The following is a 17,966-nucleotide window of genomic DNA, read 5'->3' as shown; positions in this document are numbered from 1 at the left end:
ATCATTATAATAACAAGGCAAGAAACTTGTCTACCTATGGATTGTATATTTGAGCATAGATCGGCTTCGGTTCTTTTGTAAGATGGCGTGACATTTATCACTTGCTAACAACTGAACCTCTCGACGGTCAATTGAGCTACTTTAACTATCTATTTCTATAATTTGGATTGGAAATATAAAACGCATACCTACTCAATATTGATTTGCTACAGACATACAAAAAGAAATCCGTACTAACAGTACAGTTTCTCTTTGTTTTAACAATTCCAGCCGTTCTAGAAATAATTGATTTACCTAATATTCATGTTCTTACTGGCAGTGACTAGGACTGTCGCTAATTAATAAAAAAAAATTGACAGATATGTCAAAATATCAATATGCATATTATACCTATTCGTAATATAGAATATTTTGGAGGAACCCTTTATAACGGCTTATTTAGTCATAAAAATATGTACTATGGTTGAAAGTCCACAACTTGCAATAATAATAATAATAATTCAAATTATTTTTTAGCAATGCCACCGCGATCGGAAGAAACGTCTTCGACTCCGCCATTGTTGTCGAGCGCGTCTTTGCAAGACATTATGGCGTCCGCAGCGTCGCATCGAAGAACAAAAGGTATATATAGTAGGGCCAATAAGACAAGATAAAGAATGTAAATAAAGTTTCAGGGGTTCAGAAGTGTTTTAGCCGATATCTTTGAATATTGAAAATAATAGATATATATCAATGGTTGTCTCGAGTTTTTTTTTCAATCAACAGTTTAGTCTTTAATGTCCTCAGTATTTCCAGGTGTATTATAATAAATTCGAGTTCTCGACACCTGCCTTATTCTGATACTAAGCAGCATGATCAAAAAAGTCTTAATTTGACATTAAATTTATGATTGCATATATTTTTTTTAACCAAGACAAGACAGCTGGGACTGGATAATATATTTTAAATGTTAATTTAAGTATTTTATTGAGATATAATTAAACAATTTGTTATGTTTTTTTTTAAAAGTGATAATCCCTCACTTCCGCGAGTGTTTTCAGTTTTATTTGTGAGATATAATTATAATGAATATGTTATATTCCTGAACCAAATCTTGATCTATCCAGGTGTAAATCGCCAGGACTCCCGGCTGTCTGTGAAGTCGCTAATTGAGAGTATAGAGAACGCAGCCAAGGCGGCGAAGCAATCACCCGCCACTACGCCAGTGACGGAGTGGCCTCAGGTAAAATAAAAGATAACAGTAATCTGCCCTATAAGGCCCTTATTACGCGATTTCAATCCTCCCTATAACACAGCAATTTTCTATATAACGCGTTGAGGACCTACATACATACTTCTGTACTGTGAAATTTATAATGATTTGTACAGTTCATAATTAGCTTCACGTATCCTTGCACGTGTGTCAATTGTGTTATTACAAAATTAAATAATGTTACACAAGGCCAATTTAACTTATCAAAGTCATAATATTAACATTATTCAATTAGGCTTAATCTAAGCGCTTTTGAATCTTCACTCTAAATATTTATTTTAAATTACTGAATCTACCACAAGTTCGCAAAAGTAGAGTTCGTGAGAAGAACATACAAGAAACTCAACGGCCACTCTTCTCAATCAATAGAGTATTTTACAATGGCTGTAATATACAAAACAATATGCTGCATCTAATATACTATGAGTCGTGTTCAAAGTTAAAAGCATTTTAATTATCAATTATTTCATAAAAAGTTATAAAGAATTAAATGTATAAATATAAATTATCGTAAATTGGATGCTTCAACCTTTAGAGCTTGAATTCATTGTTTGTGTAAGGGGGCTTTGTGAACGTGATGGTCGTGATTACTGTCATAATTACTAATCACATACAAAAAATACTACGACGATTAACTATAACTGGTCGACCTGGCACCACAAGCAGTGCTTGACGCAGTGGAATACGGAGCTCGTCATTAGACCAGTGGGAGGCTCCTTTGTACAGGATACCGGCTAGATTATAGGTTCCACAACGGCGCCTATTTCTGCTGTGAAGCAGAAATGTGTAAGCATTCTTGTATTTCGGTCTGAAGGGTGCCGTAGCTAGTGAAATTACTAGGTAATTGAGACTTAACATCTTATGTCTCAAGGTGACGAACGCAATTATACTGCCGTTTAGAATTTTTGTTTTTTCAAGAATCCTGAGCGTATCGATTACCATCAGCTGATCGTCCTGCTTGTCTCGTCCCTTATTGTCATAGACATAGACAAGTCACTTTTATCTGTGTATTTACAGGTGCAGTCAACTGTTGGCGTTGCCACCAACAACAACAGTATAAAGAACGGTATCACCGAGCCCCCCACCACCAATGGGATCCAGACCGGCAACTTCACCAAGCCACCGACACCCAGGAGCAGAACCTCACCCAATACAGGTAGCATATTCAGTTCAGTCCAGTTGCGGTGAAATTAAACTACTTAAGGCCTATCGCAGATGACACACATTTTGTGCTATCGAGTCTGCGGCACACAAAAAGTTTGTATTACGCGCAAAATGTCTTTGGCAGATATTTCACAGATTCAACGCACACGACGTACACTTTCGGTCAGTTTGTCAGCAGAACTGTAGGGATGTACACGAAATGGAAGTACAGAGATTGCGGTGTATTATTTCGTACTTGAGATATAAAAAAGAGAAAAAAATAGAGAATTTTGATTTCATCCTACTCTCTCAGAATGATTATTAAAGGAACTGTTTTATATTAAACATTCAGTTCTAAAACTATATCCAAATAAGTTTGCACACTTCATCCCACATTTTTTTTTAATTTCTGTCATGATACTTTGCCAAAGATGTATATATACAGTGCTGGTCTGTTTTCTATTTCTTGAATCAACATCGATACATCGATGTCTAGCGCCATGATACCCGTCAATCACTAGTAAATGCAGACTACAGACTAAAGTGAGGTTAGTGCGTGTTGACGCGAACGTTATATTTTTTTGGCGCGCTTTTTGTATATTTCGTATGCGGTACTGCATATAATTCTATAGGTTTTATTATCACAGACCAAAAAGTGCGTCACGAATAGTCTGTCGTCTGTGATAGGCCTAAATGATCTAGCCCGTATTTACTTACCTACTAATTGAAAACTTACATTGCTTACCCATTTAGTAAACGCGGTTCTTATACGTTTTAATGGTTACAGCTTAGATAATTTGTATCTATAGATAGAGCCGGCCGGCAACGCTCTTGTGATTCCTCTGGTGTTGCAGGAGAGTGTGGGCGGCGGTGATCACTTAACACCAGGTGACCCGTACGCTCGTTTGTCCTCCTATTCCATAAAAAAAAAAAAGAAGAGCCTCCTGCTGTTAGGCAATGCATGACAACAAGCTTTATTACTTTAGTGTGCATGACAAGCTACGTCTTACACTCGACATCTGAAGATCACTTTGTGTTAATGTGCGTGCGTTGCTCTAAATAGAGGCCGCTGCCGCAAATCGTCAAAATAGCGCATAAATAACTATATGTCTACAGAATATGAGCAGAAAATTCGTATTTTAATTACATTTCTATCTATAATAGACATTTCGAAAAATGTACCCGTAACTTTTACCGTTAGAGCCATTTTAATCATTGAATCTAGATAAAAATTTATGAAAAATTATTAACTGTTTATCAATACTATTTAACATGACATAGTTTTGTAAAGAAAATTGTATAATGTTTGTATTAAATTAAAAATGAATTAAAACTATGGTGATCTTGTGCGAGAGAGGTAACCTAGCTCCGCTCGGTTCCTCAAGGCCGTTGGCTCCGTCACCGGCCTTAACAGTTCGCCGCTACTTTTTTCGACGTGTTCACAGCTGTCACAGTCTATCTAAACGTATAATTAATTACCGAAGGGTAATAATAATCGTAAAAATAAAACGCAGTTATTTTCGTTTGCTAAATTGAGAATTTATGTAGCACGAAAACGCAAACATTCTCCGATGCGCCGATGTGTCATACTTAAAATTCGCCATCATCCATAAATAAAACTTTAATAAAATACAAGTTATTACCCTTCTTGTACTATCTTTTCTTGCGTCTAATAATTGGCGAGGGAGTGGTGTTGCCAACTTCGGATGTAAAATAAGCATTATTAGTGACTTATTCTTTATGTTTGATAATTAGTATGTATTTTTCTTATTTAAGGACCAACACTTCCCAGATGTTTTAACAAATTTTCCGAACATTTATTACCGCATGTATAAGTGTTTGCCTGTATTTTCTTTTTGCAGCATGCCGCCATGATACTTCTAAGTCTTCAGCTTAAACTATGACTAACTTTTTTTTTGTTTGTGCATCTATCGCTCACTTGCCCCTTGGACTAATAAAACCTATTTTATAAATGATTAGATTGAAGTGTGTAGGAACATATTCTAAAATAAATAAATAAATTGGTCCTTTTAGCCGGACTATTCTTACACAAATGAGCCGATTACCATAAGAACTTTAGACACTTCTTTTTATTCACACTAATGTAGTTTTTTATTGTTTATAAGTACTACTCAAAATGTCTAATTATGTCTGTTAATAATGTGTAAGCAATACTGTGTTTTAGTCTGAAGGGCGCCGTAGCTAGTGAAATTACTGGGAAAATGACGCTTAACATCTTATGTCCCAAGGTAACGAGCGCAAATGAAGTGCCGCTTAGAGTTTTTGGGTTTTTCAAGAATCCTGAGCGGCACTGCATTGTAATGGGCAAGGCGTATCAATTACAATCAGCTGAACGTCCTGCTAGTCTCGTCGCTTAGCGTCATAAAAAAAATTGTAAAGCCTATCCTAAATGTTCTCCAGTTCATCTTTATTTTAATAGAATTATATTGTAGTCTGTGGCAATTTTATTGTTTTTTTTTTTTATAATATAACTAACCAAGTTACCCTCCTGTGTAGATATAAATTAATTTACCTACCCTCCATAACAATAACACAAAACAGTTCATTTTATTTCGGTATATGTACAATGTCCTATAACTTTTTGCACTTTATAATATAGCACTGGTGTAAATAACATTTGAGTTATATATTTTTTTTTTGCGCTATTAACCATAATTGCTAAGCTCCGTCTATATTTTAAACTTTCAGTTATTTATTATTTCATATTATATTATACCTTATTCATACTATACCTATTGCCCTATTCATAGTTTATAATTCTAAGAATCACTGTAACAATGATTACGAAATCACGGAAAGCGTTGCAAAATGAATAAATCTAAACCTTATAAAATCACTAATTGGCGCATGTTTGCTTATCTCGTGTTATTAGTATTAAAAGTAATCCTTATAGAAAAACAAATTTAGATTAAATATTTCTTTTTTCAATACATCACATATGTAAAACTTTACAAAAAAAAATGGCGCTCTGAATGAATAAACTGCAAGAACTATCAGTGATTTTTTTTGTGTGCGTTTACAATTTATCATTTAAGTATATTAAATACCATTACCAGTGTGAGGCTCTTTTGCCCAGGATGCCGGCTAGATTACGAGTACCACAACGGCGCCTATTTCTGCCGTCAAGCAGTAATGTGTAAGCATTATTGTGCTTCGGTCTGAAGGGCGCCGTAGCTAGTGAAATTACTGGGCAAATGACGCTTAACATCTTATGTCCCAAGGTGACGAGCGCAAATGAAGTGCCGCTTAGAGTTTTTGGGTTTTTCAAGAATCCTGAGCGGCACTGCATTGTAATGTGCAGGGTGTATCAAATACCATCAACTGAAAACTGTCCTGCTCGTCTCGTCCCTTAATTTCATAAAAAAAAATAGAAACAGTAATATTATACTGGCACCGCAATCATATGGGCACTTTTTTGCTCTTGGTATGGTAAGGAATATCACTAAGTCCGTCTAATTTAACGGAACCCCAAGCATCCAAATATTTTCAGGCATTTGAAAGCTATGGTGGAATAAAGAAAGTCGAATGTATATGTATAGTCACATTGCCCCTTTCTAGAGCGCAGTTTGTGTGGCCTTTGATTACCTCAATATCATGGAATTTTTTCCGCAAGACACAGTGCAAAATTGTCAGAAAACTGGGTTAAATTACGTAAAAGTAGAGCGTACGTGCAGAGTACATTTGCCCGAGTAAAAATAATTATGTTAGAAATTAGTTTCTAAAATAAATCTAACGCTATTAAGCAAATATTATAGATTGAAAATGTCGTGAGTTTGAGGGAGTCGAGCAAAATCTCACGTCATTTCCCGAAGAGAAAAAAGCGTCTCAAGTTATTAATGTAAGCTCCCCTGCAATTATAATTTATGAATAAGGCTGTGTTTATTTGGTGGCGGTTTCTCAGACAGTCTACGTCATGTTGTCCGTTCATTTCCATTACCTATATTATGTGTCAGCTGTCAATGCACCTCTTACAAATCATTAATTATTGTTCTACACTAATGTTATTTCGTTATTACAAACCAACTTCCATACATCACTTACATACTTGCATTCAGATTAACGTTTTGCTCATCTCGTCAATTTATGACGTAATAATATAATATAATACTTTAAATACTATAAAACTAAAAAACACGCTCAGAAGCACAAAATTCTCTTCGGTATTCGAAAATTTCCTAATATTAGATAAAGACAATGGTTGAAATTTAAAATTAAAATCTATTCCTGCCTTATCGATGAAAATTATATAAATTAACAAAATCTTAATTGTATTTTTTTTTGCGAATTGAGAAATGGAATACTTTTATCAAATTAATCTATTGTCATCGGTCCTCGATAAATCTACGAAGTTCGAACGAAATCTGACCGTTTAAAGTGGGCCAATATGGCGCCCAAATGAGTCGGTTACAAACAAACATACATACAGGTGAAGCTAATAAAAAGCGTATAAAAAGACGTATTATAACTTTACCAGTCAGAAATCACAAAATATTCATTTAAACGGCAGGTACATGAAAAAACAATTTAAAGTATGACACATACAAGAAAATATTTATACAGCGTGTAGTGATATGTTGGTGTATGCAAAGAAATGTAAATTTCGACACTTAAAACTGAACTTTACAGTGTACACAGCGGGTAGTGATATGTTAGTGTATGCAAAACAATGTAAATTTCGACACTTAAAACATACACTTTACAGTGTACACAGCGTGTAGTGATATGTTAGTGTATGCAAAGAAATGTAAATTTCGACACTTAAAACATACACTTTACAGTTTTCACAGCGTGTAGTGATATGTTAGTGTATGCAAAGAAATGTAAATTTCGACACTTAAAACATACACTTTACAGTGTACACAGCTTAATCCCTAATTGTTCCAATATAAACATTCACATAATATGACATTAAAGACATAAATGAAACCAAAACAAATATGGAAGCTTATTAAGAATGGTTTGAAGACATTTGTAACTTGTATCCATACACGATCCCACCCGGAGATCTATGACAAAGGTGTAGTGAAAGCTATCGCATATGTTTCCGCTTGTGACTGTGTGTACCGCGGGTAGAGCCGTGCGGTGCGGGCGCGGGGGCGACCGCAGGCAGCATGGCGAACATGCCCGACGAGCAACGAGCGCTCGCCTCTCTACAGCAGAAGGCCATGGAGTCCTTTGTGCGGAGAAACAGCTACGGGGATATATGTGAGTATTTCTATGTAACACACTCGTTCGTTAGCGTAATAGGGGGTTTACACGGGGTCGATTTTTTCAAAGAAAATGCTGAGCAGAGCGGGTGTTTTATCGGAACAACACAGCGCAAAACACACCTCATGCGGCGTTCGATCGCTTCGCAATCGCCAAGAACTGATGGCAGAAGTCCGATGGCACTCAACTTTGGGACTTGCGACTTTAGTCACTTGCGGCGTAGTTCAATAATTGTTAATAATTAGACGATCGATTTTCGCCGTGTAGCCTAGCCGTGCGGCGAAAATCGACCCGTGTAAACCCCCTGTAAAGCTCTCTAATCTCAGCTCTCAAAGAGCTCTCAGCTTAGAAATATTTGACAGAGTATTTTATGTACAATTAAAGTTACATATTACGAGGACGGCACTGAAAATTTCGGGAATCAAGGAAGTGACACAACATTACTATTTAAAAATGCATTTATTGCTTTTCGAAGTATTCTCCGCGAAATTTGACTCATTTTTTCATACGATGGAACCAATCATTGACGCAACCATTTCATTCGGAAGTTGGGGTCTCCAAAATGGCCGTTTTGTAGGCGTCCGCTTCTTCAGGTGATGAAAATCTCCGACCACGCAATTTAGTCTTTATTTGAGGGAAAGTATAGAAATCATTAGGGCTTAGGTCGGGGCTGTACGGCGGATGGTCTAATAATTCTATGTTTTCTTGCTCTAAAAACTCTTTTGTTCTGTGCGCGGTGTGAGAGCTCGCATTGTCGTGATGGAGTGATCCCCGCTGGCTCTGCTCTCTTGCAACACCATTGGACGCACAGAAGCGTTGTCGGCCCTTTAGATTCGAATACACACTCTGTGCCTGGTCGACATTGACCTGAAAGCATAATGAATGCAAAAATAAGCTGGAGGTAGCTTTTTACCAGTGGGAGGCTCCTTTTTACAGGATGCCGGCTAGATTATGGGTTACCATAACAGCCCGCGTCTATTTCTGCCGTGAAGCAGAAATGTATTAACATTATTGTGTTTCGCTCTGAAGGGCGCCGTAGCTGGTGAAATTATAGGGGAGTTTTTGCAGTTTTTCAAGAACCCTGAACGGAGTAATGGACAGGGTGTATCATTTTGTTTTCATAAAAAAAGGATGTTAACCGTACTGTTGGGATGGAGGTATGTGGAAAAGTTATTTAAAAACCGCTCAGTCTGAGCTGGTCTTTCAGTTTTTAGCGTGTGGTGTCACCATTTTAGAATTTCATTTTATTTGTATCTTCAGGTGAACGAAAGGATCCTTTGAACACGCTGCAGATAAAGAACGGTGGCTCCAAACGTAACGCGCTACTGAAGTGGTGTCAGCAAAAGACCCTAGGCTACAACAATATAGACATCACCAACTTTAGGTTTGTGCAATATACATATGATATTAATTTGTTAATTAGTTTTAAAGTTAGATTAGTTTAGCTGGTACTCCAACCAGCCCAGGCCGTGACAAATCGGGAAATTGGACCAGCTTGCAGGCTAGCCTTTTCAACACTCTTTGTCTGTGTTTAAGAATTATACCTAGCTTAGAAGGGTTCCGTAAACTGAAAGAAAAAGGCACCCTATTTTCACCGTCTACCCCTCCATGCTCTGAGAAATAGGACCTTGACAAACTTCAACATAATTTTGGGCTTCAAAGCGTAACACTTAACAATCAGATGTCTACACGAAATATCTTATCTTGTCTTCTTTGTTCTTATTATAAAAAAAAGAAAAAAAAAACAGATTACTTGCGGACTAAGTACCAATAAAACCTGCAGGATACTTCGCTTCGTTAGTTGATGGTGATTTTAGCCATCTTAAATGTGATATTGTAGACTATTGAACTTTTAATATTTATATAATTAGATATTTTATTGTATGATTGGTTCCTGGTTATGTTTGTAATTTTGAGAAAGTAATTTGTTGTGAATAGTTCATCATGGAACGACGGACTAGCCTTGTGCGCTCTACTGCACTCGTACCTCGGAGAGGGGAGAATCCCCTACGCCACTCTGACTCAGCACGACAAAAGGACCAATTTCTCCGTTGCCTTCGCAGCTGCGGAGTCTGTCGGTATCCCTACCACCCTGGTGAGTTTCTTGTGAGGGTGATTATTTCAACAATAACACACGATATAACACTATGTTTCAAGACTTAATATAATAATTATGTCTCAAGGTGACAAGCGCAATTGTAGTGCCGTAGAGTTTTTGGGTTTTACAAGAATCCTGAGAGGCTGCATTGTAATGGGCAGGGCGTAACCATTACCTCATCAGCTGAACGTTCTGTTCGTCTCGTCCCTTATTGTCATAAAAAAAAATCACCATCTTAGTTTCTTATATTAAACTCGGCCGCTGAGCTTTCCCCTTGAATCGCGCAGCGGGCAAGTGACCTCTACTAACAGAATTAAATAAATAAAAATAAAAAAATGACGTTCAGTCGGCATTCAGAGACAGAACGTGCAACGCGAGGCGAAATGTAACAAAAATGCTGAATTGTTCAGTTTTGTGATGTAAAAGGTCGAAGAAGTATATAGTTCAAACTAAGGCTAGGGTTACTATGGATGCGAGTTCTGACGAGTACGTCCGAAATCTTCGTCAGAAAAAGGCGTTTACACTGTGCGCGTTTTCTGTTATTCTGATAGTCAGGTCGTTTCTGCCGTCCAGCGAAGATGGACGAATTTGATGAATTAGATTTTCTTGAAAGTCCATTATTTAAATTATTATTGTTAAATGGTGGAAAGACAGAGCATGTCAACGAGTTATTTTCTATAAGAGACGACAAAGGATAGTTCAAAATGTAGAGTGTTGAGTTCTGTAGCAACTTTCTCCCACTTTTGTCGAGAAATATATCTGTTGTGATAATTTTTGTCTCTCATATCCCACAAACACCTGTTCTCGTACACGAGACTGTGGAAACCAAATCACTCGAAATTCGCAGACGCAGGTCGTGCGAAAAAATCAAACTCGTTTGAACACTTGAGTGGTTCTGGCGACGTCGTGCGTGTTCTGACGCGTTCGTCGTTGCCAGTGTAAACACTTTCATTGGATACCAGGCGTTTGTTTCTTCTGACGAATCCGTCAGAACTCGTCGAACAAATTTTCGTCAGAAGTCGCATCCATAGTAACCCTAGCCTAAAGCTTACTGTGACACATCATCGGTGAGCTCAATTGACTTAGTTTTTACTTCTAAAAATAAATATTTAAACGTATGTTATTGTGTATAATGCTACCAAATCATAAGAGCTACTACTATAACACATTTGTCATTGTACTTAGTCGTATAATATACAGTGCAGTTACACATTGACGCGTCTTACCGCTTTTGGCTAGATGTGATTGGTCAATTTTGATCGCGTCATGGCCGCCACGCCCATATACCCTGCAAAAAAATTATTGACGCGGACTTCATAGTAACAGCTTGTATGGTCGGTCTAATCTCTTTAAATGTCTTTGTATGAATTATATCTTTGTATTATTAGTATTATAGAAATTCCAGTTATCTTCTTATTGTGGATTATGAGCTATCTTAGTAATAGGGGTCAAATTGGTATTTTGGGTACAGTAACCCTGAAAATAGTCAAAAAGTATGTTATTTTTAAAGAATGTATTAAGTAGATATAATTATTTTAAAATATATTGATTGGTCTATGACTCACAAGTGCATCGTCGTTTCCAGAACATCCAAGATATGATCCAGCAGGAGCGTCCAGATTGGCAGCAGGTGATGGCCTACGTCACCAGCATTTACAAACACTTCGAGACCTAACACTTCCAGGGCTAATGGCCATGGGACTTTCATATTATAACTTAAACTTTAATGGGTTGAGTCAAACAACACAATTATTATAATGGCCGGATAATTTGATAAAGTTTCCCAAAATAAATATTTTGTTTCGTCAATATAAACAATCAAATTACTCGTTTACTCAAATTTGTCAAAATGATCATTACAGTGCCATCGTTCTACCATTTGTTTACACTTGTGTAATAGTCCAGCTTAAGGCTAAAAGCTAACTCTACACGCATCAGATTACTGGGATATCAGAGTGTATTATTTCTGGGTGCATTTTAGGAGCGAATATTCGTTGCTGTAGCGATATTTTATAATGTCTAATTCTGGTTTTACAGTCACCTTGGAAACCGGTTAGAACTAACTAATAAAAAAATTGTTTGCTCCATATATTCTAATAGCAATTAATATACTTTATTCCAAGAATAACATTCCATTCGTGATTAATTGATCTATTTGACAAATTGACGTAAACAAATAATAATTCGATGAGTAGTTAATAATATGTTCGCTATGTGTGACGCGCCCTTTATGTAATATTAAAATAAGACATTCCTTCTAAGTAAAGTCTGTTTATGTCGTGATGCCTTTATTCGGCCTTTGAATGTTGTACTTGTGCGTTTAAGGAATTGATAAAGACTGATTGCTAGATTTGTTAGTGGCTGATGTTGCGGAGAACAGGGGTTGTAAACATTTTTGATATTTATTATAAAATGCTTAAGGTAATTGTATCTTATTTTGGATATGCGTCAAAACTTTACCCGCAAATATCTAGAGCATATATATAGTAGTAGTTTTTCAATTCAATTGGTCGGTATTATTCTCTTCGGAATGAGGATTCAAATATGTAAGATGTAAAATGAAAAATATCGTGAAGATTTTATTAAAATAGACCAAAAGTGTTTCTGCTGTTAATAAACTTGAACTGCATTAGATTGTGTACACATTTGTTAAATATTTAAGATTATAATTATGTGTGTAATATAGTATATGTATGTAATTTGTTCTTCCATCCATTGTGAGTAGTCACCAAAGACTTCTATGTATACTACTAGACAAGAAGGTTGGAATAACAATTGTGTTGCAATTTTATCGTCCGGGCGGGCAGAGAGCGGAGCAGGGATGGTGAATATGCCTTGCAAACGCAGATGTAATAATAATGCCAATATTTTATTGGCTCACTTAATTCACTTTAAACAAAATTGGTGTTAGTTTGTTGAAAATAACGTTCACGGCTTACAAAGCAGTGCACTGGTCTTCTCGCTTGCTCACAGTGGTCTAAACGAGTTGCGGCCTCTGCACCAAAACTCAGTGAGCAATTATTTTAGACCACAGAGCTTGTCTAGTAGTATTCATAGAAGTCTTTGAAAGTCACTTAGTTTATTCAGTATGTTTTCCTATAGCCACATTGTGAATTTAATTAAGTTTATTTACCGTCACTCAAAATGTTGTCAGCCCCTGGAGTTTGTGATTTATGATGTAGAATGTGAACGTCCCTATATTTATGAACAATCATGAAATATTTTGTCTAATCTTAGCTTTATTAAAGCGATATAAATTTTTGAATGTTTTATAAAGCGTTCGTGAACTTAAAGACCAATAAAAGTGGTTTACTCTTACAGCCGCAGAGAGGCTCAAAGCTTACCATAATATCGAGAGTAGGTAGTCGGAAAACGCCCAATTACATTATTTTATCTAAGCTTATCAACCAGGATAACATATTAATAAATTAAATTTATAGACGATGCGCGATTTGAACTTCTGCCTCTAAGAATACGCCCAAGTGCTCTAACCCGTTGTAAGCCAACCGTCTGGATCTTGTAAATCTTGGTATGTTTGCTCTATCCAGTTGTGCCTTCATTGAGACTATTTGAGAGTTGATAAGCAGCTCAATCCCAATAATCGCAAATTATTAAATTCCCATTATTAGAAAATTGAATACATAATTTGTATATTTAATCCCAGAAGTGATAGAAATCATTAAAAGAATCACACACTCTTAACATATTTATTTTCACTCATTTTAATATCTATATATCGAAATACCCTCGTTAACTCGTAACTTAATATCTTAATATTGCTTAATATTAGTCTTGTTAATGTTAATGGTTTGATCTTTATTTACTTCGCAGCCGGATTATTGTTTTTATGACCCAAACACATGGTCGGATTTTTTTCGACCGGACCATCGGATGGTCCAGTTGGGCCGCCTCTCACCAACTGGTCCGGCGTCGTGCTCGCGATACGGTCCGGACGGTAATAATAATAATTTTGTGCGATGGACAATGTGACATACCATCGTATATACTAACAGACCGCGTCCGATAGTTCGGCCGTACTAAGTTCGATCATGTGTTTAGGCCATAACTTGTCGTGGATGTCTTAAATAAGGTACGTGATTTAAATGTAAGTCGTTAAGTGAAGAAGCTTTAGCTTTAAACGAATTTATAGCCGAAATTATATCTTATATGATTCTGAAATTTTTTGAAAACTTCTAAAGTTTTGCGCCTGATATGACATAGTGAGTAAATACTTTTGCTAAATCTATTGGTCAAATAAGTATGCATGTGCTGTGTTTCATTCTAAACTTGAATGAAGAGAGAGCTATACGTATTCTAGAACATTCTATGGAATAATCTTGCATTTTTTTTTAATATTTTGACGTTAAAATTTTTGAGGTGGGCAAACATTTATAATATTTAATGTCTGGTATACATCAAGGCCTCTAAAAATCAGGACAATATAATATGGTCCATTTTTCGTCATTGTATTGTCACTTAATTTGTTGTTAGAACAAACGAATATTCAGTTTTATTTTGTCTAGTGGCAATTTAAAATACGATAACAATCGTATTTTAAACAGCTGGTAACAACCAGCGTTCCAGCAATTTAAAATAGCTCCAGCAAAAGAAACAGTAACACGGCGCGTCATTACTTTGTACGTCCGTGTGTTGTGGAGTCTGGTTGAACTATGTTTTGATAGTTATCTCGTGTACTGATGAGCGACGCTAATGTTTGTAATGTTATGATATTGTGGTGGTTGTTGATGCTAACGCTAATTAAAATGATATATTTTCTGATAGTATCTGTATTATTGTAAATATAATTTGATTAAAGTTCCTGATATTTGATGTTTGTTTTATTTTATCTCGCAACGAATAGCTCACTTTCTATCACATTTAGTACCCCGTCCCAGCACTAACCTGTAAAAACTGGACAGGTTATTCCACATCCATGTTTGACAGCAAATTTTTTGTGCCTATTTGAAGCGCCACTTGCGAGCGTCCAGAGAACTAATTTTGACGTATAATCAAAATGGCTGCAAAGGACCGTACAATACTCTTTACGTATTTTTACATTTTGAATTAATTTCGTTCGCTTTCCGTGTTATTTATACTTCAAGAATCAACGTTATAAGTACACATATTTTTTTTAATAGTTTCCCACCATCTATCGATGTTTGCTGAGGTTGTCTTCAATAGTTTTAATACCACAGACTCTCGCTACATTGCCAACAGCGCCAAAATGGCGATAATCAAAAGCACTTTTACAGCCGCCAGTCCAGTGGTAAATAGTAGAGGTTAGTGCGTCCCAGCCACCGTCTGTCACCCCATCGGCGAAGGACGGTTGCGCACGAAGCTTTTTTTTTTATTTTTTATGGAATAGGAGGACAAACGAGCGTACGGGTCACCTGGTGTTAATTGATCACCGCTGTCTACAATCTCTTGCAACACCAGAGAAATCACAGGAGCGCTGCCGGCCTTTAAGGAAGGAGTAAGTGCTTTTTTTAAAGGTACCCATGTCGTATCGTCCCGGAAACACCGCACAAGGAAGCTCATTCCACAGCTTTGTTGTACGTGGAAGAAAGCTCCTTGAAAACCGCACTGGAGGACCGCCACACATCCAGATGGTGGGGATGATATCCTAACTTGTGGCGTGTCGTGCGAAGTTGGAATTCGGCGGCAGGAATCAGGTTAACCAGCTCTTCGGAAAACTCCTCGTGATAAATGCGGTAGAAGACACACAATGAAGCGACATCTCTTCGCAACGCCAAGTGATCCAACCGTTCACAGAGCACTGGGTCCCCGACAATTCGGACTGCTCTACGTTGCACGCGATCAAATGGGTCGAGCTGATACTGGGGTGCGCTAGACCAGAGATGACAGCAATGCTCCATGTGTGGCCGAACCTGCGCTTTGTAGAGCGCTAGAATGTGGGCCGGCTTGAAGTATTGCTGTGCTCTAATGATGACGCCCAGCTTCTTCGAAGCCAATTTGGCTTTGCCCTCCAGATGGTGACGGAATTGGCAAACGCTCGAGATTTCGAGACCCAGTATTCCGATACTAAGCGAGGCTTTAGTGTTGTCGAAGAGCGGTGATACGGCAAATGGAATTTTTTTAGTGGTAAACGTGCAAATTTGACTCTTCTGGGGGTTAAATTGGACAAGGTTCAATTTACCCCATTCCTCGACCTACTCAAGAGAGGACTCGATAGAAGACACAAGTTTCTCCCGGCAATTTTTGCAATCAGATGCTGCTTTAATTGACGCATCCAACCAGGGCTGTGATCTGCCACCGATCGGTACTACAGAGCTTGGTATAAATATATATATCCATGCCCTGCAGTGTAACATCAGCTACTGCAACGGCGCAGGCACTAGGATCATCCGAAGGGAAATAAACCTTGCACCAAGGGTAGGATGCAAAAAAGGAACGCATCCTATACCAATCTGCTGACTTGTAGTGCCAAACGCTTACTTACGTTTGCGTCGGATAGGCACTACACTCCTGACCAGGCAATGGTTGGACGTTCCGAGAGGGGCGTCGACAGAGACCTGGTAACTATCGGGATGTGTAGTCAGCAGAAGATCCAATAAGGACAGCTGGCTATCCACATCCGGGAGCCGTGTTGGTGACTCAACCAATTGGGACAGACCATACGCCAATGTGAAACTATGCACAGATCGCCCTGCGTAGTCTGTGGTACGTGATCCAAGCCATAAGGCATTGTGCCCGTTGAAATCACCCAAGACTACGATTTCTGCGGAGGGGATCTGAGCAAGCACGTCGTCAATTGCCGCTTGAACGCAGCCCATGAGATGATCAGTTTCTACGTTACCACTGTGGGACCTGTAGACACACGCACAGATGCGGACGCGGTCCTCTAAATCTACGCGGAGCCAGAGAGTAGACAGGTCTGTAGTGAAACTTTGTAAAAATAAAATATCTTTAAATTCATTTAATTATATTAATTTTATTTTTACTATAGTTTCACTACAGACCTGTCTACTCTCTGGCTCCGCGTAGATTTAGAGGACCGCGTCAAAGTTTCACTACAGGTCCCTACCCTCAAAATTGCAGAGACGGCAACAGCAGATATCCTCCCTAACGTACACACATAATTTGTACCCGGGGTACGTTATAAATAACGTATCGCTAGGGCAAGATGTCTGCGTCTTCGTAAGGAAGCACAAGACCGGCTGCGCCGTCTCAAGGTGGTGGTGGACGGCGTTTAAATTGGAGTGAATTCCCCTGATGTTACAAAAGTCATATTAAGCGTGGAGCGGGGTGCGATGATGTTGCTGCCCTGTTTGTCTTTTGATTTGGGTGGTACTGTGCCCTCCCCGGAATACGAAGTGCAGCCCGAGCGAGAATGCTCGAGGAGGGATTCTCCGGCTCTGGTAGAGCCGGTACCCTCCTGGGGTACTATCTCGGGGAATGGCCACCGGTCCTCGACACTAACCCATGTGAAACATAGCGGCACTAGGCCGCTACTTCACGCCGGTATTATGTGCGAGTGTGGTAATTAACCCGACATTAAATTGACGAGTCTGGCCCGATTGTGCTGACGTCATAAGACGGCAGCGTGTCTCTCCCACATTTAAAAAGCTCGTAGTCACCTCTTATCGTTGGGCCTGGGACTCCCCTATTCTTTTTACGCCCCGGGAAGCACAGGGCAAACGTAGAAATACGAAAAATCATACAGAGTGCGCGTCTCCGACTAAGACGAACATCTTCGTGGAATGCACTTCAACGAACAAATATACAATCGATCTTATTCGTATCGTAAATCATATTCTCCCCAAACAAAATAAAACTTAATATAATAAACAGGTTACTTACTTAATTATTAATGTTGTCTGGCCACGCGTGTCTGTCTGCTTGGGTTGTTTTGTTCCAGATGAAGCAATCCCGCTCAAAGTCGCGCGTGGCGGGTGTAGGTACCTACTATTACATTTGGCCTGGCAACGACTTCAAACATACAAATAATAGTATTTTATTAATATTAAAGGTTTGCATAAGAAGTGTATTAAATTAAAATTTTAGTTCTTTGATACTTTTCAGTTTTTGAAGTAGTTTTCTTAAACGTAGTTTTTTTTACTTTTTAGGGTCACGTCTCTTATTAGGTAGTATTTACATCCACGATTACCCGAAAGCCTACCCATTAAAGTTATTTAAGATTGTGTAATTAAATAATAAACTTATAAAACAGTTTTTAAGAAACATATTTAGCAGTGGGAGGCTCTTTGCACAGGAGGCCGGCTA

The 17,966-nt window shown here is 38.0% G+C and overlaps 1 protein-coding gene and 1 long non-coding RNA gene across 12 annotated transcripts in view; one reads left to right on the top strand and one right to left on the bottom strand.

Moving 5' to 3' along the window:
• The window catches only part of LOC126967751 (cytospin-A), a 108,623-nt gene extending 94,073 nt beyond the window's left edge, over positions 1–14,550 (top strand). For 9 of the 11 annotated variants that reach the window (XM_050812415.1, XM_050812416.1, XM_050812414.1 and 6 more), the window contains 7 exons: positions 517–621; positions 1,107–1,222; positions 2,270–2,408; positions 7,490–7,621; positions 8,885–9,008; positions 9,563–9,719; positions 11,308–14,550. In XM_050812415.1, coding sequence (XP_050668372.1) covers positions 517–621; positions 1,107–1,222; positions 2,270–2,408; positions 7,490–7,621; positions 8,885–9,008; positions 9,563–9,719; positions 11,308–11,397 — 863 coding nt within the window. In that variant the 3' untranslated portion in view covers positions 11,398–14,550. The other 2 variants (XR_007730076.1, XM_050812417.1) reach the window with 2 other exon arrangements.
• LOC126967805 (uncharacterized) lies at positions 8,069–11,310 on the bottom strand. The gene is made up of 2 exons (XR_007730088.1): positions 10,949–11,310; positions 8,069–8,491 (listed from the first exon to the last, which is right to left on the bottom strand). It is a non-coding gene; the product is annotated as an uncharacterized LOC126967805 (long non-coding RNA).
• Positions 14,551–17,966: the final 3,416 nt, after the last annotated feature.

This window comes from Leptidea sinapis, chromosome 13 (genome assembly GCF_905404315.1).
Source record: "Leptidea sinapis chromosome 13, ilLepSina1.1, whole genome shotgun sequence".
NCBI lineage: Eukaryota > Metazoa > Arthropoda > Insecta > Lepidoptera > Pieridae > Leptidea > Leptidea sinapis.
Note: the sequence above shows the minus strand (reverse complement) of the source record. Positions and strands in the feature narration are given on the sequence as shown.